This window comes from Giraffa tippelskirchi, chromosome 1 (genome assembly GCF_054371585.1).
Source record: "Giraffa tippelskirchi isolate mGirTip1 chromosome 1, T2T-mGirTip1v1.2.pri, whole genome shotgun sequence".
Taxonomy (NCBI): Eukaryota; Metazoa; Chordata; class Mammalia; order Artiodactyla; family Giraffidae; genus Giraffa; species Giraffa tippelskirchi.
In genome coordinates this window covers 93,937,204-93,963,514 of record NC_137275.1, presented here as the reverse complement: position 1 = coordinate 93,963,514, position 26,311 = coordinate 93,937,204, and the positions used below count along the sequence as shown (strand labels likewise).

Sequence of the window (26,311 nt, the reverse complement as noted above, 5' to 3'; positions counted from 1 at the left end):
AACTAAGCAAATATTAAGATGAAACATTTCAAATGACATGATAATTTTAACTATTGAATGATAAAAATCTTCCAACTACTGTGAATTAAAAAGAAATTAATGACCAGATGATTTTAAATGAAGCCTAAGAAAGGGAACCCAAGCACACTGACCGTTTCACGTCTGCACGGGAAGGAACACGGGACAGGCTGACAAAGCTTCTTAAATGCTGAACTGTAACAGCAGCAGCTTTGATTTTGATGGATGCAGCCCAGATCCTTCCAGCAGTAAACCTCAACAAGCCGTGAAAATCCACAAACCGAAAATCTCAAATGAGAACATCAAAGAATACCTGTTTTGCAAGCACTTTTTTTTTATTAACAAGAGACTGAAACAGTCATCAAATGCAAATGAACTATGGGATTCAAAAAGTTCCAGTTGCAAAATAAACACACAGTGGAAAAATTCACTGACATTAAAAATGTAAGATTACTTCTTTTCATCGAGTTCCTCTACTTGCATCCGCAAATAGAGAGAGCGGCGCACTTGTCTCAGGGATTCAGTAGCCTGTCCAAGGGAAGAGGAGGAGGCGCTGATCAGAGAGAACCACGAGCATATCAGATTACTGTTCCAAGGAATTTTATAACTTTAACATCTCCTGAGGTCAATACATGGATCTAAACTACAAGTGGCAACTGCCTACAATATTTCAATTTATGTGGATTCTTTTGTAAAAGAGTTTTATAGTATGAGTTTATAGTATATGGTTTATATACTATATATAGTATATGGTTTATATATAGTATATAAACTATGAGTTTATAGTACTTCCCTATAGTTCCTATTATGTTCGTTTTCCCCTTTACAGTGGTTTTTCTAGCTCATGAAAAACAATAGCAACAACAAAACAACAACAAAAAAACTCCATTAATCTGACCTATTAGCTTCCCCTTTTTCTCAACTTTATTACCTTAAAAAAAAAATCTAAATCTTCAGTGCCCAGTGCTGGAAACTAGTTAGGAGAACATTCTTTAGCCTTCTTGGATTGGATCATTTAAATGTAAGTACCTCCAAAAAATATCATTACATTTTTCCTAAATAATGATTATATGGAATGTAAATGTATTTTTAAAACCTCTTTATCTCCAATTTTTGGACTGTAAATTCCTGTTATATATTACCTTTTTTTTTAATTTGAGGGATGGGTAGTTTAGAAGGTACAGGTAACAAAAGATATGATGATCACTGGCTATTAAATGATCATGTATTGAACAGTAGAAGACATTTTTACGAAAGCTTTCTTATAAAATTACTAAGAAAAATTTAAAAAGCCAATGGGTCTGCTGAGAGGCCAGAGATAACAGCTGCCTAGGAATCAGATTATAAGGAAGTGTTCCAGAGTACAGGCTCCAGAGCCAAACTTTTGGCTTCATACCATGGTTTCCCCACTTTCCAACAGGGTATACACCTCTATTTTCTCATCTGAAAGAAGGAAAAGATGAAAGGAGGAATGCCATATTGATTCAGTTTTTAAGGTGAAGAAACTTGGAAAGCCTTTAGAGAGTTTAAAATTGTTTTATCAGAGTGCTCACCTTCCTAAAAGTCTTTTATGTTCTTAATGGGTTCAGAATTTGCAACTGAGCTTGATAATGGACTTCTTTAAAAACACATCTTCACTTAGAAATAGATTTCTGTTGAAAACTATTATTTTATTATCTCAGAGTCATTTAAGACTTTTCCTATTTACATTTAAAGCTATCCCCATGTAGAATACAGATGACAAGAAAAAAACTGTAGGAAATTAGTATCAGGACACGTCAGCTGTTTCACTGAACAATCCAAAATACAGAGAAGCCTCTGTAGGACCAAGATTTAACCTGTGTGAGTGAGCCACTGATTATGCTTCCCTGACTCTAAATTCTGGCTCCCAAATAAGACCACCTATAAGATGTCATATTTGTAATGAGGTACCTTAGCAAGGTCATCTTTTAGCTTGTTGTACTGTACCACATCAAAATGCTGTTGCTTTGATCTCTTATGGAAGAAGTGAAGAAACTGCCTACTCTTTACAGCTGAGTAAGTGTAATCCTAAAAAAAAGCAAAGCAAAACAGAACATGCTTTAAATGAACATAATACCTCGGCAAGAAAGACCCTTGTCTTAGCAACAACAAAGCAAAGGAAGGCACATCAGTAAAATATTTGCCATCATATCTGTAGCCATCAGAGCCAGCATAAGGTAACCGCAAGTGAAACATTTAGTCTCACTTGAGATCAGCTGTTCCCTTCAAAAGCAAGCAAGCAGGAAAGAGAAATCACACATGCAGGGATAGAAAAGAGGAAATGGAAAATGGACATTTTTGGCAAAACAATCACAAGACAAAGCTAAAGTTACTAGGTGGTTTGAAATATAAATTCATTTATAAACAGGGCACAGAGTACACAAATTTGATTTGTGTATCTCAAAGGAGGAGTTTCAGCTGCACTATATTTTCACTATAGAGGTTATACACACTTTCTCTGTGCTAATATAAATCTCCATCCTCTGGACAAAACAACAAAATTTAACAGCTGATAAGAACCCAAGTAGCAGTAATTCAGTAAGTAAGGTTTTTTTTGGCTCATTATTTGATTTGAGTGAGGAATTATTTACAAAAGACGTTATAACTTAACCATTTTCTACACAAACTACTTACCTGTTGAGTGACTATAAAGTACGCAAAAAAGACCATGGAATTTGCAAATGTGATGAAGTATGTAACTGGTTCCATGATATCCCAGGAGTACACCCACCAGGTGAGCCAGGCCATTGCTCCGCCCTGAACAGACAGCATGGCTAATCCAGCCCACAGGAGTCCACTGATTTTGGCTTCTGAGCGCGCTTCGATTCTAGCTTTCATCTGAGGAAAAACCAAATGACTGTTAGTTGTTCACAGGGCACCAACTTAAAACAAAAAGCAAAGGAAAGAAAGTAACACACATCAGCATTAAAGAGGTAAGATTTGTGAAAAATCAGAATTTATAAAACATGTACGTTCATGAGTGATCACTTATTTCCAAATCAATTCATTAGTCAACCATTTTTTAAATTATAAAGGTAATACCTGGTCATGGAAAAAATTTAGTACAGAAGGGTATACAATGAAAAACTTGTATATCCTTTAGAAGATGAGGGTAAAATTATGAGACTAAAATTACGTCTACTTTCTTTGACCTGGCAATTTCACTTCTGTGTATCCTACAGGTAATACTTGCACACACATGATTCATTATAGGTTCATTCTTAAGGGTAAAAAACCAAAAACTATCAATTTTTCATCAAGCTATCATGCAGCGTTAGTGAGAAGGCTCTCTAGGTCTTTCCTGGATATACTGTCAGTGAAAAAAGGTGAGACTAGTGTACGACAGCATATACTGTTTACTGGAGAAGGAAACAAAAGCATATATTTGCATTTGTTTGTACACAGATAAAGTCTGAAATGATTCACAGTTCAGGGATATGGTACTTGGAGGACAGTAGGAGGAAAACTTTCCATTAGCCATTTTTTTAGATTTTTGAATCTTAACACAAGTCAAATGTATTACCAACTTTTTAAAAAGTAAAGAAAAAATGAAAATGTGGGTGTGCTTAGTTGCTCAGTCATGTCCGACTCTGCAACCCCATGGACTATAGCCTGCCAGGCTCCTCTGTCCATGGGGATTCTCCAGGCAAGAATACTGGAGTAGACTGCCATACCCTCCCCTCCAGGGTATCTTCCCAACCCAGGGATCAAACCCAGGTCTCCCACATTGCAGGCAGATTCTTTACCATCTGAGCTACCAGGGAAGCCCGAAAAAGTGGGTACACAATCCAAAAACAACGTCCCTCTCTCTGGCATCCCCTAAGTATCCTTAGAGCTAATTACTATCAAAAGTTTCTTTCAACAAGGTAGTACTGTATAGAACAGGGAACTATATTCAATATCCTGTGAAAGTCTCTCAATCATGTCTGACTCTCTGCAACCCCATGAACTATACAGTGCATGGAATCCTCCAGCCCAGAACACTGGAGTGGGTAGCCGTTCCCTTTTCCAGGGGATCTTCCCAACCCAGGGATTGAACCCAGGTCTCCCGCATTGCAGGTGGATTTTTTACCAGCTGAGCCACAAGGGAAACCCAAGAATACTGAAGTGGGTAGCCTATCCCTGCATAGCTCTATGTCCTGTGACAAACTATAATAGAAAAGAATATAAAAAAGAATGTATATATATGTACTACTGAATCACTTTGCTGTACAACAGAAATTAATACTGTAAATCAACTATACTTCAATAAAACATTTTTTCTATCTCCAGAAACTCTTTATTCATACACAAAGATACACATATACCTACCCATTTATAAAAATCACAAACAGGAACAGAGGTTTTAAAAAATGCATTTCATACACAAAGATACACATATACCTATCCATTTATAAAAATCACAAACAGGAACAGAGGTTTTAAAATATGCATTTTTCCCTTAAAACAGTCTCCTGCCCCTCCTCCCTAGAAAAGTTTGTGGTTGTTTTTTTTTTCCTTCCGCCACTGATTAACTTCAGATGTTAGGAAGCCATTGCTAACTTTCCAGTTGCAGCTCAGCTGAGCAGAGTGGGAGTGGAGGGGCTACTGTCTTACAAAAAAAAAAAAAAAAGGTAATGCTCCAGCTAGTGCATCCCAGTTAATCTTACACTCAGTTACTGAGACACTGTGGCCCATCCACAGAGAGAACGCACAGCACAGAGTTTAAGATGGCAGCCTGGAGTCAGACTGCCAGAGTTCAAGTTCTCTTCCACATATTAGCTATGTACTTTTGCTGTCTTAGTTTCCTCATGCAAAGAATGAGGCTGATAATGTCGAACTCACAGGTTCACTGCAAGGATTAAAGGAGAAAATAAACCTATGTGAAGCATTAAAAAAAAACGCTCACATGGAGCAATTATACCAACATTGGGTATTAAAATCTCATGGGCAGAGGAGCCTGGCAGGCTACAGTCCATTGGGTCGCTGAAGAGTCAGACATGACTTTGTGAGTAAACGATGATTATTTACAAACAGACTCAATCAAGATGCTTCCAAACCTGTTCTAGGGGCTGCAGCTGTCCCTTCAGGTGGTCAATTTTCTCCAGCAGATGGTGCTCTCTCTTCTTCTGAAACTCTTCTAAATGTAAGGCAGTGAACAGTCTGTAAACCAACGATTTCATGTTTTCCATCTCAGTAGCCTGCTCGCTGCTCAGTTTTTCTAAGAAGATAGAAAGGAAACGTAAGGCAGTCACACCTTTTCCTCGGGGAACCAAATCTGAGTCCCCATGGCTGGCTGCCTGGGCGCACCCCACTCCTTGGGGGGCATTTCATATCGGCCTTTATTTCTGTCTCAGGTGATTCCATTCATCTCTTTCTGGAATAATAATGACCAGACAAGTAGGCTTAAAATTCATTATGTTTTTGTCTTTTTTTATTTTGTAATATGACCAGCACTGATTCTTTTCTTCAAAAAAAAAAAAAAGGAAGAGTAATACAGGAAAAAGGAATATCCATCTACCAGAACCCAGGTAAATACCTCACCTGAGTTTATAACACATCAGTTTACAGGTTCACTTTTATACTTGAGTTAACCTAAGATCCTTCTTAACTCTCAACTCTCTATCTAAAATCATTTTAGGGTCCACTGGGGAGGGAAGCTGGTGTATAAACATATAAACAACAGTACAATATGTATTTGAAAAGCAATTCAAGTGTAAGTTATTTTCAATAAGATATAGATCTAAAGGGAATCACAGTTTCCGATTTTTTTAATTATTTAAATTTTTTCTTTTTAAAATTTTTAGAAATATTTTTCTTGCAGGTATCTTCAGAGAAAAGGCTGGTATCGGTGCTGGAGTATAAGATCAGCCTGAATCATCTAGTTACATGAGAAAGAAAGAAAATGTTTAAAATAAAAAGGGGCAGGCAAGTCACAAGGACATGGGAGCCAATGATGTTCAAATTGTACCAGATATGGTTAATGAGAGACCCTTCAGCTGGTTCCTGTGTCCTTATGACTTACTCCCATTTTTGTTAGCATTTCCTTATTTTTTTTGTTGACATAATATTAGTTTCAGGTGTAGAGCATAGTGATTCTGTATTTTTACATATTATACTCCATTAAAAGTTATTAGAAAATAATGGCTATAATTTTCTGTGCTGTATTCTTGCTTATTTTATACATAGTAGTTTGTAGTTCTTAATCCCCTACCCCTATCATGCCTCTCCCCCTTTGTTTCTCCCCACTGGTTACCACTAGAGTTTGTTTTCTATATCTGTGAGTCTGCTTCTGTTTCACTATATCCATTAATTTGCTTTATTTTTTAGATTTCACATATAAATGATATCATATAGTATGTGTCTTTGTCTGACTGACCATAATACTCTAGGTCCATTCATGTTGCAGCAGATGGCAGAATTTCATTCTTTTTTAATGGCTGAGCAATATTCCTTTTTAATGGTTCAGCAATATTCCTTCTTTTTTATGGCTGAATAGACATTCCAAAATGTCTACTGAGGTCTGAGGATATACAGCAATATTCCTATATATACACACACATCTGTTGGTGGACACCTGGGCTGCTTCCATATCTTGGCTATTGTAAACAGTACTGCTATGAACACTGGGGCACATGTATCTTTTCCAGTTAGTGCTTTCACTTTTTTCCATATACATACCTGGAGTGGAACTGCTGTGGCATATGCTAGTGCTAGTCCTATTTTTATCTTTTTGAGGAACCTCCACACTGTTTTCCAAATGCCTGCACTGATTTACATTCCTACCAACAGTGCACAAGGGCTCCCTTTTCTCTGCATCCTTGCCAACATTTGTTATTTGTAGGCTTTTTGATGACAGTCACTCTTAACAGGTGTGAAGTGATATTGCACTGTTTGGATTTGCATTTCTCCAGTAATTAGTGATGTTGAGCATCTTTTCATGTGCCTGCTGGCCATCTATATGTCTTCTCTGGAAAAATGTCTACTGAGGTCTTTCATTCATTTTCCATTTGCATGAAATATCTTTTTCCATCCCTTACTTTCAGTCTGTATGTGTCTTTAGCTCTGAAGTGAGTCTCTTGTAGGCCACATACAAAAGGTTCTTGTCTTTTTCAATCCAATCAGCTGCCCTATGTCTTTCAATTGGAGTAGTCAGTCCATTGACATTTAAAGTAATTATTGATAAGTATGTACTTATCTCCATTTTGTTACTTGTTTTCCAATTTTTCTTGTAGTTCTTCACTGTTTTTTATTTTATCTAAATCACCTCCTCCCTCCCCTCTCCATCCCCTTGGCATCTGTTGATGATTCTTGCCTGAATTTGGCTGCAATAGAACGATTTTTCAACTACAGCAGCCCTCCCATATTTACCAGTCAGAACCTGGCATTCTAATTATAAACATGGGCCCTCCCTTATGTGTTGATTTACTTGTCTCATCATCTGTTTATTAAGGCATAGACTCACTATTCATCCTACTCTCAGCAGTCCACAATCACAGTTTAACTGACAGCAGAATTCTCTGGGGCCAATGCAGGCAGGAACACTAAACTACAACTGTTGAAGTGCTGGAGGCTCAGTACTGACTAGTTTGAGAAATAAACACACTCACATTCATGAGTTTTACCTCCAGCAGTCCCATCAGGTTCTCAGAGTGAAGGTCAGAGATCTGCTTCCAGCAGAGACAGTAGAAAATTAACCATTCTGAAGTAGTCCTGCACATTACTTTCTCTATACCTAGGAAATAACCAGTTGACCCTCAAATAACATGGGGGCTAGGAGCACCAACTCCCCATGCAGTCAAAAATCCACATGTAACTTCATAGCTGGCCCTCTGTAGCCATGATTCTATGGATTCAACCAACTGTGGACCACGTAGTACTGCAGTGCTCACTGAAACAGATCTTCATGTAAGTGGACCCACACAGTTCGAACCTGTGTTGTTCAAGGAATCACTGTGCTCTACCAGAGCTTAATTTGACCTGGAGGAAGGGCAATCAGCCAACTCCAGGCCCCTCTAACCTTTCTGTCTCATATTGGAAAGAGAAAAGAGATAAACTCTTCTGAAGGTCACAGCACAGTAATCCTGGCCCAGTAAAAGCCCTGAGATTTAATCATAAGATTACAGACTGCTTCTCCTCCCCAATACCTTAACATTACATCAACAGGGCTCCAGTTCTGTGCAAGACCCAGACTCTATTCAAGTAAGAATTTCTGGAGAAACTTGAACACAACAGGGGAGAGAAAAACAGGGACCCTAGAAGAAACTGAAGCCTCTGATACCTACAGCTATAGCAAACAGCTGGACTCCTGGTCAGACTCACACAGTACCTCACAATAGAGACCTACTTGCTTCAGCTTCTATTTTCAATAATATCATGTCCAGCTTTCAACAAAAAATTACAAAGCAGGTAAAAGGTAAAAAGAAAACCATCTAAAGAAACAAGGCAAACATCAGAATCTCATATGGTAGGGATTTTGGAATTACTAGACCAGGAAATTAAGACAAATGTGATTAATATGGTAAGGCCTGTGATGGGAAAAGTAGGCAACATGCAAGAACAGGTTTGGCGATGACTTTTTAGATACAACACCCAAAGCACAGTCCACGTAAGAGATAACTGATAAACTCAACTTCATTAAAACAAAACCTCTCCTCTGCAAAAGACAATGACAACCAAATGAAAAACTGGGAGAAATACCTGCACAATAGATATCTGATAATGAACTGTTGCCCAAAGTATACAAAGAAACCTTAAAAATTAACAACATGCTTAAAAAGCGGGTCAAAGGCTTGAACAGACACCACACTAAACAAGATATATAGATAGCAAGTAAACATGTGAAATATGTTATCAGGCAAGTGCAGACTGAAACAATGAACTGCTGCTACTTCACACCTTTAAGAAAGGCCAAAATCCAAGACACTGCCAACACTAAATGCTGGCAAAGATGTGGAGCAACAGTAACTCTCATTCACTGCTGATGGGAATACAAAACGGTACAGCTTGTTTGGAAGAAAGTCTACCAGTTTCTTACACAACGAAATATATGCATTACACAGGCAATCATGTTTCTTGGCATTTACCCAAACAAACTGAAAAATTATGTCCACATAAAAACCTGCATACACATTTATAGCCATTTCATTTGTAATGATCAAGACTTGGAAACCTCCAAGATGTCCCTCAGTAGGTAAACAGATACATAACCTATGATACATCCAGGCAATGGAATAATAGCGCTCACAAGAAATGAACTGTAAAGCCATGAAAAGACAAGAAAACTTAAATGCATACTACTCAGTGAAAGAAGCCAGTCTGAAAAAAAGCTACGTGTTGTACCATTTCAACTATACAACATCCTGGAAAGGCAAAACTATGGAGACAGTAAAAAGGTTAGTGGCTACCAGAGGTTAGGGGTTAGGTAGAGATGAAGGAGAGCACAGAGGATTTGAGGGGCAGTGGAACTATCCTGTGTGAAATGACAATGGAGTGGTGAATCCATGTCACTATACATTTATCAAAACCCATAAAACAAGTGGGAGATAAACTGGAAATCTGGAATTGACATATACATACTCCTATATACAAAATAAACACTATCTGCCAGATTTGCTCAAACTTATGTCCATTGAGTCAGTGATGCCATCCAGCCATCTCATCCTAACTGTGAGATAATTAAGGTCAGGGAAGCCTGGCATGCTGCAGTTCATGGGGTCTTAAAGAGTTGGACACAACTTAGGGACTGAAAAACAACAATAAAACAAACAGTAAGTACTGTATAGCACAGGGAACTACATTCAATATCTTGTAATAATCTATAATGGAAAAGAATCTCATTCATACACACACACATAACTGAATCACTTTGCGGAACTCTGAAACATTGTAAATCAACCACAGTTCAGTAATAAAATAAAGCCTTAAAAACCCCATAAAATATACAACACCAAGAGCAAACCATAATGTAAAGTATGGACTTGGAGTGATAATGATGTTTCAACGCAGGTTCATGATTAAAAAGAAATGTTCCATTCTGTTGTTTACAGTAGGGGAGTCTGTGGGGGATGGGTACACTAATATACAGGACCTCTGTACTATGTGCTCAGTCTTGCTATGAACTTGAAACTGCCCTTTAAAAAATAAAGCCTACTTAAAAAAAAAAAGTTAAAAACTGTACAACAGTATACACTTGAGTTCATGATTTCAGGTCCACTTCTTCTTAACCCAATAATGTCAGATTAAGCATTCAAGATCCTAGAACGAAGTCTTAAAAGTCTAAAGAGAGTATGTGAGACTACATTAATCCCTGACACCCAGCTTCTACCGATCATTTCTACCCTTGCTAGAAAAGCTTAAATACTGGTTCTCTAAAGCCTTCTTGGTCATTTGGTTAATTAAAAAGATTCTCAGGATAAGCCTGCTCCCTGAAAAAGGCCCAGAGCAACAGGGAAACGTTAAGATAGTTCATAGCTGTGCTTCTTACCTTTCTTAGGGCACTGTACATCATATGTTATTTTATCAATAACAAGTTTAAAATCATTCATTAGCAAAATTTCCATCAAGGTTGAAGCTGCAATTTCAGTGCCATCTGAAAATGCAAAAATATGTCCTTGTTTTAGAATAATAAGAACCATTTTTCAACATACGGAAAAATGCTAATCCAGGTCTTTATAATACAGTAGTGGACATTTGCCTTTTTGGGTGGGCAGAAGCTCCCTAATACCCAATACTGTTCCCACTGGGAGTATCCTCCCAATACTGCCCGCTACACTGGACCAAGACGAACAAGCAGACACCCCATCACCCACTCTCTGTCAGCAGGGCTGGGGTCCAGACTGATGTTCCTGGTGAGACTGTTCCTACAGTCAGTCATGTACAGAGTCTGGGGTGGGAGGCAGGAACTCATCACAGCAAGGCCAGAACAGTGGAGGTGGAGGCTGAGGGATGGGGTGTCAGCAGCAAAGCCCATCAACCATTCCCAGGCTAACTTCTTCACCCACGGCCTTTTGAGGCTCCTGTCCTCTTCTGAGCCTGGTTTTCTGTCAGTTCCAATCAGAAAGCCTGCTGACACACTCTTCAGCTTATAGCCAAACCCCTGACTGCGTGGTGGAGGAACGTAGGTAGTAACATTTTTAAAAAGCCCACCTTTCTCTTATTTTTTTCGAACTTCCCTGGTGGCTCAGCTGGTAAAGAATCCACCTGCAATGAGGGAGACCTGGGTTCGATCCCTGGGTTAGGAAGACCCCTGAGAGAAGGGAAAGGCTACCCATTCCAGTATTCCGGCCTAGAGAATTCCACGGACTATATAGTCCATGGAATCACAAAGAGTCGGACACGACTGAGCAACTTTCACTTTCCCTCGTGGCTTAGACAGTAAAGAATCTGCCTGCAGTGAGGGAGACCCAGGTTCAATTCCTGGGTCGGGAAGATCACCTGGAGAAGGAAATGCAACACACTCCAGTACTCCTGCCTGGAGAATTCCATGGACGGAGGAGCCTGGTGGGCTACAGTCCATGGGGTCACAAAGAGTCTGATGCGACTGAGTGACTAACCCTTTTCTTTTATTTTTAATTACTAAAGGTGAGTGATTTATATTGTTTAAACCACCTCAAACTACCACCACACAGGGCTCCCTCCCTTTCAGGCTTAGGAAAGATGAAAAGAGGCAAAATTGTGAGAGGAGTACACGTGCCCTTGTGTGGTATGTTTTAGAGGCAGGAGAGATTCTAATAGTGATTTCAAATATCCTAGGAACATTTCAGAAAAAAAAAATCTCTAGGAAAATTTCAAAGTCAGTGTGCTTTGCACAGCTTCCTATATAGCCTAGCTGTTATATTTTTGAAGTTTAATGTAATCAAGGGGTTAAGATTCAAACTCATTGAATAATAAGCAAAAAACGTGCTGGGAGGGGTTTCTCTATCATTATTCTTTCAGAATAGTCTATACATGATTACCTGATATAAAGTCCAAGACGTATATTTTCGCCTGGCCTGGCATTTTCATGGCTGCATTCAACCAGAGAGGTTTCAGCTACACTAATACACATTGTAACAGTAACACTGCTAGTAAAATCAGGATGAACCCAGATGCCTGCCTCCTGTCTGGTTCTCAGCAATTCTTTTGTTCCAGAAGGCAGCAAGTCAAGTCTGCACCTGGGTCTGTTCCTAGAATTTGGCTGTTTGGGTTCCTGTTCATCAGCTGGGGTGAGATCATCTTCCCAGGAATTGCCAAATAGCTCAGCCCACGTTATGGGCAAAACTGTGACAAGCTTAGAACACTCTTTTCAAGCCCAAATTAAATGCCGGCATTTCCACCCACAGAGCCTCTTAAAAAAAAAAAAAAAAAGATAAGAAACACACCAAATCCGTTTTATCTGATTTGCAAGTGTCATTTAAAAATTTACATTTAAATGACTTCAAACTTGCTCCTTAAAATATTATTATAAAAAGAAATCAGCTGAGTATGATTTCTCAGTTGAAGTACTACATTCTCCTTTATACTAATACAGGATCAGCTAGAGACAGATATGAAACACTTTTAAGGAGCTCATGATACAGTGATGAATTTTTTCACCTATTCTTGGGCAAGTACTGATATGAACCCCAAGAAAGTTTTTTCACTCAGTCCAGAGAGCTCCTTTACTCTAAGAATTCTGGTGTTTTTCTGGCGCACACGCCAGGCGAGCACTGTGTTTGGTGCCCTTCTGAATTCTGCCTGTTCTGAGGAAGGCAGGCCTGCCCCATAGGGAAGGCCCAGGGGATTTGGTGTTCCTGTGACTGGCAGGAATATGTCCAGTCAAGGATGAAGTATTAGGCCATTGTGGCCACAGGGCTAAATCCTCATTTCTCTGATCTTGGTTTTACCAGGAAGAAACTCCCCTTCCAGCTGAATCCAAAGTCCTTCCAACAACTTACATGGAGGCTTTCTCTAGTCTGCCCTACCCCTCCTACCTGTATCCAGTTCCCCCCCTTTATGGCTGACGTGGAGTTAGCTCCCACCTGAGGGTCTCTGTCTGGAAAGCTCTTCTCCCATCCCTGTCATGTCTCTTTCAGGTCTTCACTCACATGTGACCTTAGTGAGCACCTCCCCCAAACACACACACTCCCACCTCCCCATCACTCTGCTTTTTCACTGTAACACTTATTATCTAATATATAAATTTAAAATTTATATAATTTATAAATTAAATAAATATTTATTTGTTTCGTTCTCCTTGTAAAATAGTTCCATAAGAACAGGAGTTTAATCTTTATTGTTCTTTGCTGTCTCTAGCATCTAGAACAAGGCCTGGCATATGTTAGTGTGAAAAAGGATTAATACACAGGAACCTCAATTAACTAGTCTGGAGACCAGAAGGGGGAGCTCTCACAGCCTGTGAGGGCAGCACAGCCCAACAGGAAGAGCTCCTCTTCTTTTCCAGCAAGGACTCAGCCAATGAAAAGTCATGGACCCTTTGTTTGCTACTGTCCTCCCCACTTCCTTTGCTTCTACAGAAGCATCCTCCTTCCCTCGTCCTGCAAGTCCTCACACGTGGGGCGTGTGAGCGGCTGCAGACACTGAACTGCAGTTCTCCACTATCTGCAATAAACACATCTTTGCTGGAGAAATATCTGGCAGTCTATTTGTTTCAGGTCAACATCTGTTAGGTGCTCAATGTTTGTTAAGTAAATAAGTTCTTTAATCTCTACTCTTCCAACTTTTGTATCTATCCCTTAATTGGTTCTGAACTTGGACAGGGAAGAAGAATGTTAATTTCCCTTCCAAAACTGTAATAGTAATCATTAACTTTTAAATAAGCTTATTCTAAGAATTTAATACTACAATAAAATAACAGTGCAAATTTATTCATTTATTTATACTTATAGTAGCCTGGTATATTGGGCTGGGGTAAAGAATTCTTTATTCTCTTTTAGGGGCAGTAAGGCCTACTTTTATGTCCTCAGATCATACAAATATAAAAGCTACATCCTAGATTTATTTAAAAGTCTATCTGATTAACTACCTCTGCTGGTATCAAACGAGCTTCCTGAGAATTAATTCTGTCAAAAAACACTCGAGACCATAACTGCTTTATAACAAAGATCAATGAACTATTTGTGCATTATTCACTGTCTGTTTCAATCATGGAGCCTGCATTTCATTTTCTAATTATTCACATTTCTTATAGAAAACTAGATGCTAATTACTATGTCATTAAAATTTTCTCAGAGAAAAATTTGGGGACTAAGTTTATGAAATAACCAAAACATGAATTAAACTTATTCCATTTCTTTTTTCTTCATTAGAGTTCATTTTTTTTAATATTACTCATGTTCAAAAATGAAGGACTCAGTAAAGACCAACCATTTATTACATAATAATTTTCTAGAAAGTAAAGAAACAAAGGTTCAAAAGAAAAGAAAAGAATAAGACAAAGTTGGAAATATATATATATATACCTGCTGTGAAGATGGCAGCTGTTCTGATACCTTTATCTTCACTTTGTAGGTCCTGAAGGAATGAACCGACTGTTGAAAGCATTGGCTTGACTACAAATTGACAGCGCTCTTTTCTGGATGGCAAAGTAAGTGTTATCAAGGGAAGGCCATGTTTATAATTAATTGTGATTTCTGTTGGGAAAAAAAAAGTTGCTAATAGAGGATGGATAAAATTTACTTTTAAAAATAACTTTATTATTAAACATTATGAACAACAAAAATTCTAGAAGGAATACCTAAATATGGAATTCATAACCCTCTGAATTCCTGTAATAATTTGTATTACTCTTATAGTGCCTTCATTATACTAGTTAACATATTCTCCCCACCATTCTATTAACATTTTATTAAGTGTGTACCACACTTTGTTATAATTATCTGCTTAGAGTCTTCCCAGGTAAAAATTTACTGAGGGCAGAAACTACCTTCAAGTCACCTCTAACTCCTTTGATTACTGGGATGGGAGTTTGCCAAAAGACATCAGAGATCTTATGGGAGCAGAGATGGAAGAAACTGAACTCTGAAGGGGGAAGAGTGGAAGGGGAAACACAAGAAAATCTGTGTTGCTCAAAACTCACATTTCTCACTTAATTTAGAAGGATGAAAATAAATCAGCCTGAGGAAATCAAATAAGTGATAAGAAAGCTTACCATCAGATGGCATCAGTGTACTATAAAGATTTGATTGATAGAATTTCAGGTTTCCACACAGTTTCACACACAAAACCTGTAATGATATAAATGATTATCCATGTATAAGAGTATAATATAAAAGATAGGGGAAGGTAGCAACTACCCTCCTATAAAATGTTTTTCAAATGTAGGTGGTAAAAGTTAAAGCCCCTCCCTTTACTTCTTCACAGTCCCCCAACTTTCCCCAAAGATAATCACAGTAGAGGTGATGAAGACTCGCTCCTGGACCAAACTTTAGTTGGGATCTTCTGAGCCTGACTAAATCCCAACCTGTGCATGTCCTCTAGGAGTCCAGTTAAGCAAGAATGTTGTCAAAGTTAGCTTAGCCACCCGCTCCCCACACACACACAACCCTCAGTATCTGATCAAATTCCTCGTCCTCCACCATTCCCCAGGTATTATCTGATCATCCCAGTCTGTCTTCAACAAGAATCCTGCCAGGTCAGATTAGCAAAAAATTACCCTATCCTCCTAGCAATTTCCCATCCACCACCTCCCTCCTCCATGTCCCCAACTCTGCTCCTTGGATACAAATCCCCCCTTTTCCCTGTTGTATTCAGAGGTGAGCTCAATCTCTCTCCCGAACATCAAAATCCCACCATGGCAGTCACCCTGAATAAAGTCTACCTCACATTCCTTAACAAGTGTCATGAATCCCCTTTTCTTTCACAGTGGTTTGGTGTATAGCCTCCCAAATGTTTTTCCACCTTCACATGCAAGTTAAATTTGATGCTAGAGTTAAATTTAATGCTAAAGACAGTTTATAAGTCAGGTTCCTAGATGCCAATGATGATACATTGCTCATAAAGTACTTATTGTTTAATGTGCTGATGAAGTTTCTGTACTACTATTGAAGAAATCATTTTAGAGGCAGTCATTAGACAACCAGGAAATGCTGAAAGCAGGTCAAGTGCCCAGGGAAAAATATCAAAGCTTTCTCAAGCTTCTGCATACCTAATAATCATCTGGACACCATAATATTGTCCATTGATAAATACACAGCTTCCTGGACTCCACTCCCAGAGATTTTTGATCTAGTAAGTCTGAGGTAGGGGTATAAGAATTTGCATTTTTATTAATCTCTGGGGTTATACTCAAGTTATAGGTGTGAAGACCATACTTCAGAGTAGCTGGGTTCTAGCAGACCCTCTGTGGCTTTCAGGTCACTACTTCTAAATTTCAGCATAGAATCATTTTGAAATTCCAATTTTAGTGCTGGACAAGGGCTACTGCCTTCAAATGATATTTAGTATCAGGTCAAAAGAAGACTCAGGCCTCTCTTTCATCGCATCTTTTTCCTAAATACAATTCTAACCACTTCACTTAAAACCCTGAAGACTTCAACAGCTTATATAAAGCACTGATAGAAAGCACAGTGACCCCATAGTTGAAAAGACTGGTATTCTAAACTCAGTTTAGCCACTTGATAGCAGGAGATCACAGATAAGTCACAGGACTGAGCTTTTGTTCTCTGAAACCTCAGGTGGGGATACCCATATCTTGTGGGTTTTGTGGAGTCAACCTAAGGAGTAAACAACACCAAGTATCAAGCAAGGGTCAGGTACAGTCTGTGAGCCTCACCTGAGCAGTATAGGCCCCCTCCCCTCTACAGCTCCATCACTTACTATTCTCTTTCAGCAGGAACTTGGGCCAGATAAGCTGTGTGCCACTGACATATTGAAATGCCTTCTTTATCCACTTCCAACAGACCCTGTCATTCCCTCCATGCCCAGCTCTAAGTCCTTCTGCAGGGTCATGATGGTTGAGTGTGATGGCTTTGCCATCAGAACCAAGTTGGAATCCCTGCTTCAAGATACACTAACTGCCATGATCTCTGACAGGCAGAGGAAGTTTCTGGAAGAAATGAGTTCTAAGAAAAAGAAAAGGGCAAGTTTCCTAGTAGAAAAAAGAAAAGGAAAAGAGCCAGGGCTTTAGTAAGAAAAGGAAAACAGCACTAACATGAGAAAGATCTGTTTGAGCTTCAAAGTAAAAGAGAGGCAGGTGTTAGTGGAAAGGAAATGTATAATGATCACATGTTGGGCCAATTAACAAGATCAGATTGCTTTGCGAGTTTTAACATATTTTAGATTATGTATCTTTATTATTAAGTAAAACAAGACGTGATTCCCACTCAAGACAGTAAAAATTAATACTTAAGCAACACCTCTGCTCCATGTTCAAAAAGAATACACGTTCCCCTTGTAGCAACATCAAGAGCAAAACAATGTGATAAGCAAGACTCAAGCAAGTAGGGAGTCCACTAAGGTTCTCTATTCTGCAGGAAAAGGGTTTCAATGGAAAATGATGCACTGTTTATACCACACTTTCCTTGGGGAGGGGAGTATTAACGATTTTATTTTTATTTCTTTTTAAATCAATATATTTTTATTGAAATACAGTTGACTTACAATGTGTTAATTTCTGCTGTACAGCAAAGTGATTCAGTTATATATATATGTACATAAGATATATATTATATATTCTTTTTCATACTCTTTTCCATTGTGGTTCATCACAGGATATTGAATATTGTTCTCCATGCTATACAGTAGGACCTTGTTGTTTATCCGTTCTGTATATAAAAGCTTACATCTGCTAACCCCAGCCTCCCACTCCATTTCCCCACACCTCCCTCTCCCTGATTGGCAGCCACCAGCCTGTCCTCTATGTCTGTGAGTCTGTTTCATGTGCTAAGTTGCTTCAGTCGTGTATGACTCTTTGGGACCCTACGGACTATAACCTGCCAGGCTCCTCTGCCCATAGCATTTACCAGGCAAGAATACTGGAGTGGGTTGCCATTTCTTCCTCCAGGGGGTCTTCCTGACCCAGGGATTGAACCCATGTCTCTCACATCTCCTGCAATTAGCAGGCGGGTTCTTTACCACTAGCGCAACCTGGGAACTTTGTTTTGTAGACGGGTTCATTTGTGTCATATTTTAGATTCCACATATGATATCATATGGTATTTGTCTTTCTCCTTCTGGCTTGCTTGGTATGGTAATCTCCAGTTGCACCCATGTTGCTGCAAATGGCATTATTTCGTTCTTTTTGTGGCTGAGAGTTTTCCGTTATATATTTGTGCCACGTCTTCTTTATCCATTCATCCACTGATGGGCATTTCGGCTGCCTCCATGTCTTGGCCACTGTGAATACTGCTGCTGTGAACTCAGGGGTGCATGTATCTTTCTGAATTATGGTTTTGTCTGGATATATTCCCAGAAGTGGGACTGCTGGATCATATGGTAATTCTATTTTTAGTCTTCTGAGTAACCTCCATATTGTTCTCCATAGTGGATGCACCAACTTACAGTCCCACTAACACTGTAGGAGGGACTTTTCTGCACACCCTCTCCAGCATTTACTGTTTGTAGCGTTTTTTGATGATGGCCATTCTGACTAGTAATAGGTGATATCTCATTGTAGTTTTGATTTGCATTTCTCTAATAATTAGCAATGTTGAGCACCTTTTCATATGCCTCTTGGCCATCTGTCCATCTTTTCTGGAGAAATGTCTGAGTAGTATTCCATTGTCTATATGTACCACATCTTTATCCGTTTGTCTGTCAATGGACATTTAGGTTGTTTCCATGCCTTGGCTATTGTGAAGAGTGTACAGCCCACTTTTTCAAGTTATCACATTCCAACCCTGTTTGCTGGTGTGAAGCCATTTGGGAACTATTTGTAAACTGTAGGTAATTGGTAGGTATATAAATTTTGTCCAATCTGGTAGTAATCTAATTGAGTTCCCCACCTCATCCCAAACATCAGTTTTATCTCTACCTGCAGTTCATTTTAACATTCTTTCCTCCATATAAATTTGTGGTGTTTTGACTTTTCCTTTTAACTGGATAAAATATGTGCCTGGTTCCTTCATATCATAAGAGTAGAATAAATTTTTTAATGCATATTCATTCTTATAACTGTATGAGAGTCATATTTTTATCTTTTCCCAAAAATTATCTTTTAATAGTCCAGAACAGAAGTAACTGAGAGTTTGACTCTTTGGGGGTAGGAAAGATTAAAGCAGCCCATGACAAGATTGAGTAAAGATTCTCAGTGATCTGATGACCTAATCTGTGATACGTCCAATATCACTGAAACCTGGTCAGGGACTTTAAGGTGGCAATTTAAGAACCATTTCTGAGCTCTGACTACAAACGTCTAGTTGGAGGCAATATAAAATTACTAGTCAGAAAGGGGTGAGGACAGAATGAAAAATAAACTTCTACTTAGAGCCTGTAACCCAGAGTTTTACTATATGAGAAATTAAATGCTAAGAAGGAACCAAATTTATTAAGAAGATTAATTCCATTTAGGGAAAGTAAAGAGAGTCATCCAAAACTGACTTTAACACCAATTATAGAGTCTTCAAAGAGATAAACAGGAGAATTAGCTTCCAGAAAACCAATAAGAAATTATGATATTAAACTTGTAGAAATAAAACAAACATTAGTAAGTTAGATCAACTAAGATTTCTAGAAATGGAAAAAAATCTATATACATGTAAAAAACCCAGGTTAATGAACTAGATAAATTCCAGACAAGACAAAGTCAACAGAAAAGAGAATTAGTGAATTACACAATACTTCACCCAGGTACAAAACAGAACCTTAAAATTTTAAAAAGCAATCAATCTCATACACTGAACGTAAAATGGTACAGTTCAGCTCTGTTCAGTTGCTCAGTCGTGTCCAACTCTTTGCGACCCCATGGATTGCAGCATGCCAGGCCTCCCTGTCCATCACCAACTCCCGGAGTTTGCTCAAACTCATGTCCATTGAGTCGGTGATGCCATCCAACTATCTCATCCTCTGTCATCCCCTTCGGTACAACCATTCCGGAAAACTTTCAGCAGTTTCTTATAAGATTAAACACACACTTCCATGCGACCCAGGCATTCCCACTCCTAGCAGTATACCCAAGAGAAATGAAAACTTACGTTCACACAACTGCACAAATGCTTTTTCCTCCCTCTAGAGTTGAATACTCCCTGTTCACTAGTGTATTGCCAGCACCTGGAATAGTCCAGTACCTGACACAGTATAGGGACTCAATAAACACATGATAAATGGATGTATAAAGATTCTCATGGTGCTAAGGGAAAATAACTAACAACCTAAAACATAATATTTAGGAATATTACATAAGGTTGAAAGAAATGAAGAGATTTTCAGATGTACAGAGATGTACATAGTTTCTTTCCCACACATCTTTGCTAAAGAACTTCCTAGAGAGAAGGGAACTAAACCCAGGCAGGAGAATATGATCATGGGCTGAAATGTGTCCTCCCTTCCTCACCAAACTCGTATGTTGAAGTCTTAACCCCACGATCTCAGAATATGACTGTATTTTAAAGATAATTAAGTTAAAATGAGGTCATGAGTGTGGACCCTGATCCAGCAACACTGGTGTCCTTGTAAGAAGAGGTTTGGACATAGACATGCACACGTGGAGGAAGACCCTGTGGGGACACAAAGAGAAGGTGGCTGTTTGCAAGCCAAGGAGAAAAGCCTCAGAAGAAACCAACCCCGTGGACAATTGTACCTTGGAATTCTGGCTTTCAGAATTGTGAGAAAATGAATCTGTTGTTTAAAATCTGAGGAACTCTGTTATGGAAGCCCTAAGAAACCAATACAGAACCAAACCTGTAAAATATGTTAATAAATAAACTACTTACTGTAAGGAATTTTGAACCATTTTTTTGTGTGTGTTAAAATGAGTGGAAAGCTAAACAAGATTTGGCATGCTATCTTTAGTGGATTCTTAGAACACGTGAAGATCCTCATCACATCAGAAGAAGGGCAAAAATAGCGAGAAACCAAGAGTTTGTTAGGAAACTTATAACTGAGTATGTTAAACACTTAAAGGAAACCATTCATACACAATCTATAGTTTCTACAGTGGTAGAAAAGGAAAAAAGAACAAACTTTTTTAAGCCAAGTAGAAGAAAGAAGCAAAAAGCCCTATAGAAACCAGAAAATTAAAAAAAAAAAAAAGATGAAAAGAAATACAATAAAAATCATTGTGGAAACTTGGAAATAGAGAAAATGAGCATCCCCAATCCCACCACCCCTAGCTTATGCCAGCCTTGCCAGAGATATATATCCTCATATAATCATAGAGCTGAACACTAGTGTTTTATAAGCATTTTCTTCATTAAAAACTTTTCATAAACAAAATAAATAGCTCCATAACCACATATCCTACAGGTGTAACAGAATTTACTATTTACCTATTGTTGGACATTTTATACATTTCTACAAATTTTTTTCCATGTCAGAGAGTATAATGCATGCTCATTTTAGAAAATCTATAAATCACAGACTCTCAAAAAGAAGAAAATAAAAGTCACCAATAAGGTCATTTAGTAACTAGAGTCTCACTTCTCAGGTGGCGCTAGTGATAAAGAACCTGCCAGCCAATGCAGGAGACATAAGAGACGCAGGTTCGATTCCTGTGTCAGGAAGACCCCCTGGAGAAGGACATGGCAACCCACTCCAGTATTCTTGCCCGGAGAATCCCATGGACAGAGGAGCCTAGTGAGCTACGGTCCATAGGGTCACAAAGTGTCAGACAAGACTGAAGCAACTTAGCACGCACACACCACAGTTATATACCTTCTAGTTTATTTTCTACGTATATTGTATTTTGTTTTCACCATTACAACTAACCTGATTCGAAACATCTTTGCAGGTAAATCTTGGTTAGGATTTTTTCCTTTAGGGTAGACTGAAGAATGACTGAATCATAAAGTAGTGATAGTTTTAGGACCCTGATATCATATTATCAAACTCTGGAAGTAATATTTTATTTTTTTATGTTGTTTTATTCAGAATAACCATGAAATTATTAATCTGAATCCAAACAAGAAAACCTGCATAAAGTTCAGAATCAAACAATAACAGACCCAGTTGCACATCCTTGGAACGAGAAGTTTCCCTCTGGAGGCTCATCCACAGACAGGCTCACCAGACATATTCACCAAGACAGCCCACAGGTACCACAAGCTCAGTAGCTCCTCAACTGAGCTCTTTCTTCTTCCTCCATGGACCTGATCTTCTCCTTGATGGACTCACACTACTAACTGCCAGTCATTAGAACTAGAGGCCTGAGTGTTACCTCAAACAGTTAATATTCTATAAAGTCACCTGGTAGACCAGTAGTTACAACTGAATGGTCACTAAGGCCTACTGGTTCTACTTCTTAATAGCACCCCCAGATCCATCCTCCCCTCTCCATCTCCACTTCCACTGCCCTAATTCAGATCCTCACCATCTCCCCCAGATCACTGTAATGACTTCCTAACCAGTCTCTCCCACCAATCCATTCCAGGTTAAGATCTCTAATTTTCTAAAATTACATAAAGTCAAACCAGTTCAAGATTTAAAAACCTCTATCTGTTCTCTGTTGCAAAGGGAAATCATTCCAAAGTATACTTTCCATGAGCTGATTCTCATTAGCTTCTCCCACCTCCCCTTACCAACATCGCCCACCTCCCAACCCTCTATTTCAGATATGCCGAGGGTATTTCTCAAGTAAGGAACACTGTTCATGCTTCCTTGTCTTCACGCTTACTCCCATCCTGCCTAGGAAGCCCTGCCCGGTATACCCACCTGCACGTCTGAACACTCTCATGTTCCCTCTGTAAAGCCTACAGAACTTCATCTGAACCCATCATCGCATCCTCCCCTCCTACTGCAGTCAAGTTGATCATCCCTTATAAAGGCCAGTCCCTCCTCAGATATTCTCCATCTTATACATCACAAAGCTTTTTTTAACTCCCCCTTAATCACTGCCTCTCACACTCACTCCTCTCTAACCACTGGCCAGCAAAGATCCTTTTACTGTCTCCATAAGTTTGCCTTTTTCAGAATGTCATATAGTTGGAATTAGATAGTATGTAGCCTTTTTAGATTGGCTTCTTTCACTTAGTAATACACATTTAAGATGGTTCAATGTCCTTTCATAGCTTGATAGTTCATTTCTTTGTTATTTTTAATTTTTTATTGAAATGTTTCACATATAACATTCTGTAAATTTAAGGTGTTCAGATGTTGATTTGATGCATTTATATATTGTAATATAACTGCCACTGTAGCAACAGTTAGCAGCAGCTCTATCATATCTCATAATTATTTTTCGTGGTAGGACTAATTAAGATCTAGTTTCTTATAATCATTGAACTTGCTAACACAATATTATTGTCTATATTTCTCATTTCTTTTTAGTGCTTTAATATCCCTTTGGATGTATCACAATTTATCTTATTAACTTATCTTGATTAACTTAGTTGAATGCTTCAAGTTTTGGCAATTATGAATAAGGCTGCTATAAACATCCATGTGCAGGTTATTTCTCAGATTTTAATTACCAGAGTATTGGAACACAAGGAGATTAAGTAATCTGTCTAAAGTCACACAGCTAATGAGTGAGCACAGTCAAGCAGTTAGGAGTGCCTCCCCCCCCCCCACCCCGCTTTTTAAATTGCTTCACTGCACTGTCATCCTGTGGGAAAAGCAATCCTGGCTCAGGTTATCACCTGCTGTGCCCACATCTGTGTGGAGCAGTGGGTTCTGTTTTCAGATGAAGAGTAAAGAAGGGGTCCTGGGAAGACAGAAGCAACTGTTAATACCAGTTCCACACTATTGAAACCCATGTACAGAAGGCTCCCAGGTGTAAGTGAACTGAACCAGAGGAATGCAATATTTGCTACTTCTATTACAAACAAATCTTAATTGCATTCACACAATAATGTTGAAACCAATTTATTAATTGTAATTTATTTTTCCGCCAATATATTCTAATGTTTCAATATGTTTTGCAACAGACTAGAGTGGGACAAGCAAATTAGTCTAATATCTTCCCTCTTGGTTGTAATCCTTCTTTAGAATTTTGCTCTCAAAAGCCGTTTCCTTGTTGAAGAAAGAAGGAAAGAAAGAGAGAAAGGAAGGAAAGGAGGAGAGGAAGGAAAGGAGAAGAAGGGAAGCAGGGAGAGAGGAAGAAATATACATAAAGACACACACAAGAATATAATTTCAGGGGTCCTGCTGAGGTCAGTCCAGGAAACAAAGGATGACTGGATTAAATGCCAAGTGTTTACAGGGATATAAATGGGGCCTGGCTGAGATTCTACAGTCAACAGGTGAAAGTTATTATTGGTTATGAACCAAGTACTGTATGCATTACTCCTGTATCTTTTCTGTTTCAATCTTGCTATGTATTAACTACTCTTCCTAGTCTGCCCAGATCAAAAAGAAAAATGTATTTTAACAGTGATTATTCATGTAGCATGTGAAAGAGACTGGAACATTAATTAAGATAAATGCCTAGTGTGTGCTACAAAATGCAATTTTTGTTCGGAAGATTTAAAATATAAATCTAGAGACAAGTCAGAAGAGTTCATCAAAAGAGAGTTGCTATATTGCAGTTTGATTTTTGCTTTTGTCCAGGGAAGCAAAAAAGAAATCATGAAAGCCTGGAACTCAGTGTGAGGTTCTGCAGAAAATCATGATGCACCACAGGTAGAAAACTAATGAACTCAAGGATGAGCTTCAAAGCAAAACAGTTATATAACCAAGGAGTTCATCTACTTGCTTCACACATTCCACAAAACTGCACTGTAGGTGGTACATAAAATACAGTTTAAAATTATTGAGTTCCATTCTTTTCTGTGCTTGTCTTTTACCCATTTCCTTGTTCAATATTTCTTCTGCATCCTTATTCCTTTCATGTTAAATTTTGCTCACTAGAACTTTGATCAGTGCTTTCACTGAGAGCCTATGTTGAGTAGTAAACCCTCTGTCTATGTTATAAATTCAATTTCTGTCATTTTCCTGTTGAATTTAATCTGTTTATATTTGTTGCTATATCAGATAAATTTGGATATCTGTCATCTTATTTTGTGCTTTCTGCTTATAGTGATTGTCTTTTGCTTCCGTCTTTTTTCTTATCTTCTAATAATCTAACTGTTCCTTTAGACTCCGTTATCTTTCTCTGTTAGTTTGGAAATATTTGGGTTTTTTTTCTCTGAGTCCTTTTAGTGTTTGTCCTTTACATTCTGAGACATTCTTACTTGGCTTAGAGTGTAAATTTCTCTATCCTATGGCTGAACAACAGGATCTTAGTACCAATCACAATTAAGAACAGATTATTTTGACCTTATTTTTTAGAACCTCCCCTCCCCCCATAGACCTGGGTTCAATCCCTGGGTTGGGAAGATCCTCTGGAGAAGGGAAAGGCTACCCACTCCAGTATTCTGGCCTAGAGAATTCCATGGACTGTATAGTCCATGGGGTCACAAAGAGTCGGACACGACTGAACGACTTTCACTGACTAAAATGGCATCTCATGTTGTTTTATACAGTGGTTGTTTCTTGGATTCACCTGTAAGTTATCCAACTATTTTGCTCTCCATTTCTTCTTACATTCTGTTCACTTATGTGTTCAATTTCATGCTTCCTGAGAACTTTCAATAAGAATCTTTTAATCTCTCAAACTTAATGCTGTTGAAAAGTATAGTTTACTGGATATAAAATTCCAGATGGTTACTTCCTCTCAGAACTTTGAAGATATTCCTTTGCTTTCTGACCTCTATAAACACATCTTCTATAAATTTAAGATTTTCTGAAAGATTTTCTTTCATCTTTCTGCTTCTGGGATTCCACAGTTTCCCAAAGTGTGTCAGACAGAGGTCTAATTTCATTTTTATGCTTGGGACTCATTTAAAGATTCCTTCTGAGAAGGGTTCTTGTGGGGAGAGGAGAGGCCCGAGGTTGGGAGTCTGAATCCAAGTGTGGCTGGAGGGCATCCACACAGAGGGGCAGTTGGCATGGAGGTGTCGGGGCCTAAGCATGGTGAGGAGGGCGTCCACACAGTGAAAGGGATTAGTGTGGGGTAGCAGAGCCTGAATGGGGTGAAGAGGACACCTGCATGGGAAGCAGGCTCAGAACAACATGCTGGAGCCCAAATCGGGTGAGGAAGGCATCCATGCAGGGAAAGGCTGTCACATACCAGAAAAGTGACCAAATGAGGAAATATATTACTATCAAGAATAATGGAAGTCAGATTTATTCTGTCAAACAAGGGAGCTACACCATGGAAAGGAGAAAACTGGAATAAACC

The 26,311-nt window shown here is 38.7% G+C and overlaps 1 protein-coding gene across 5 annotated transcripts in view; it reads right to left on the bottom strand.

The window, feature by feature from the left end:
* Window positions 1–334: 334 nt before the first annotated feature.
* MCUB (mitochondrial calcium uniporter dominant negative subunit beta) overlaps window positions 335–26,311 on the bottom strand; it is an 85,983-nt gene continuing 60,006 nt past the window's right edge. For 2 of the 5 annotated variants that reach the window (XM_081558138.1, XM_081558483.1), the window contains exons 2-8: window positions 15,149–15,224; window positions 14,460–14,630; window positions 10,505–10,609; window positions 5,079–5,239; window positions 2,674–2,877; window positions 1,951–2,067; window positions 335–546 (exon numbers count right to left, since the gene is read on the bottom strand). In XM_081558138.1, coding sequence (XP_081414264.1) covers window positions 469–546; window positions 1,951–2,067; window positions 2,674–2,877; window positions 5,079–5,239; window positions 10,505–10,609; window positions 14,460–14,630; window positions 15,149–15,224 — 912 coding nt within the window. In that variant the 3' untranslated portion in view covers window positions 335–468. Of the gene's footprint in view, window positions 572–1,950; window positions 2,068–2,673; window positions 2,878–5,078; window positions 5,240–10,504; window positions 10,610–14,459; window positions 14,631–15,148; window positions 15,225–26,311 lie in introns of all 5 variants that reach the window. The other 3 variants (XM_081558222.1, XM_081558383.1, XM_081558295.1) reach the window with 3 other exon arrangements.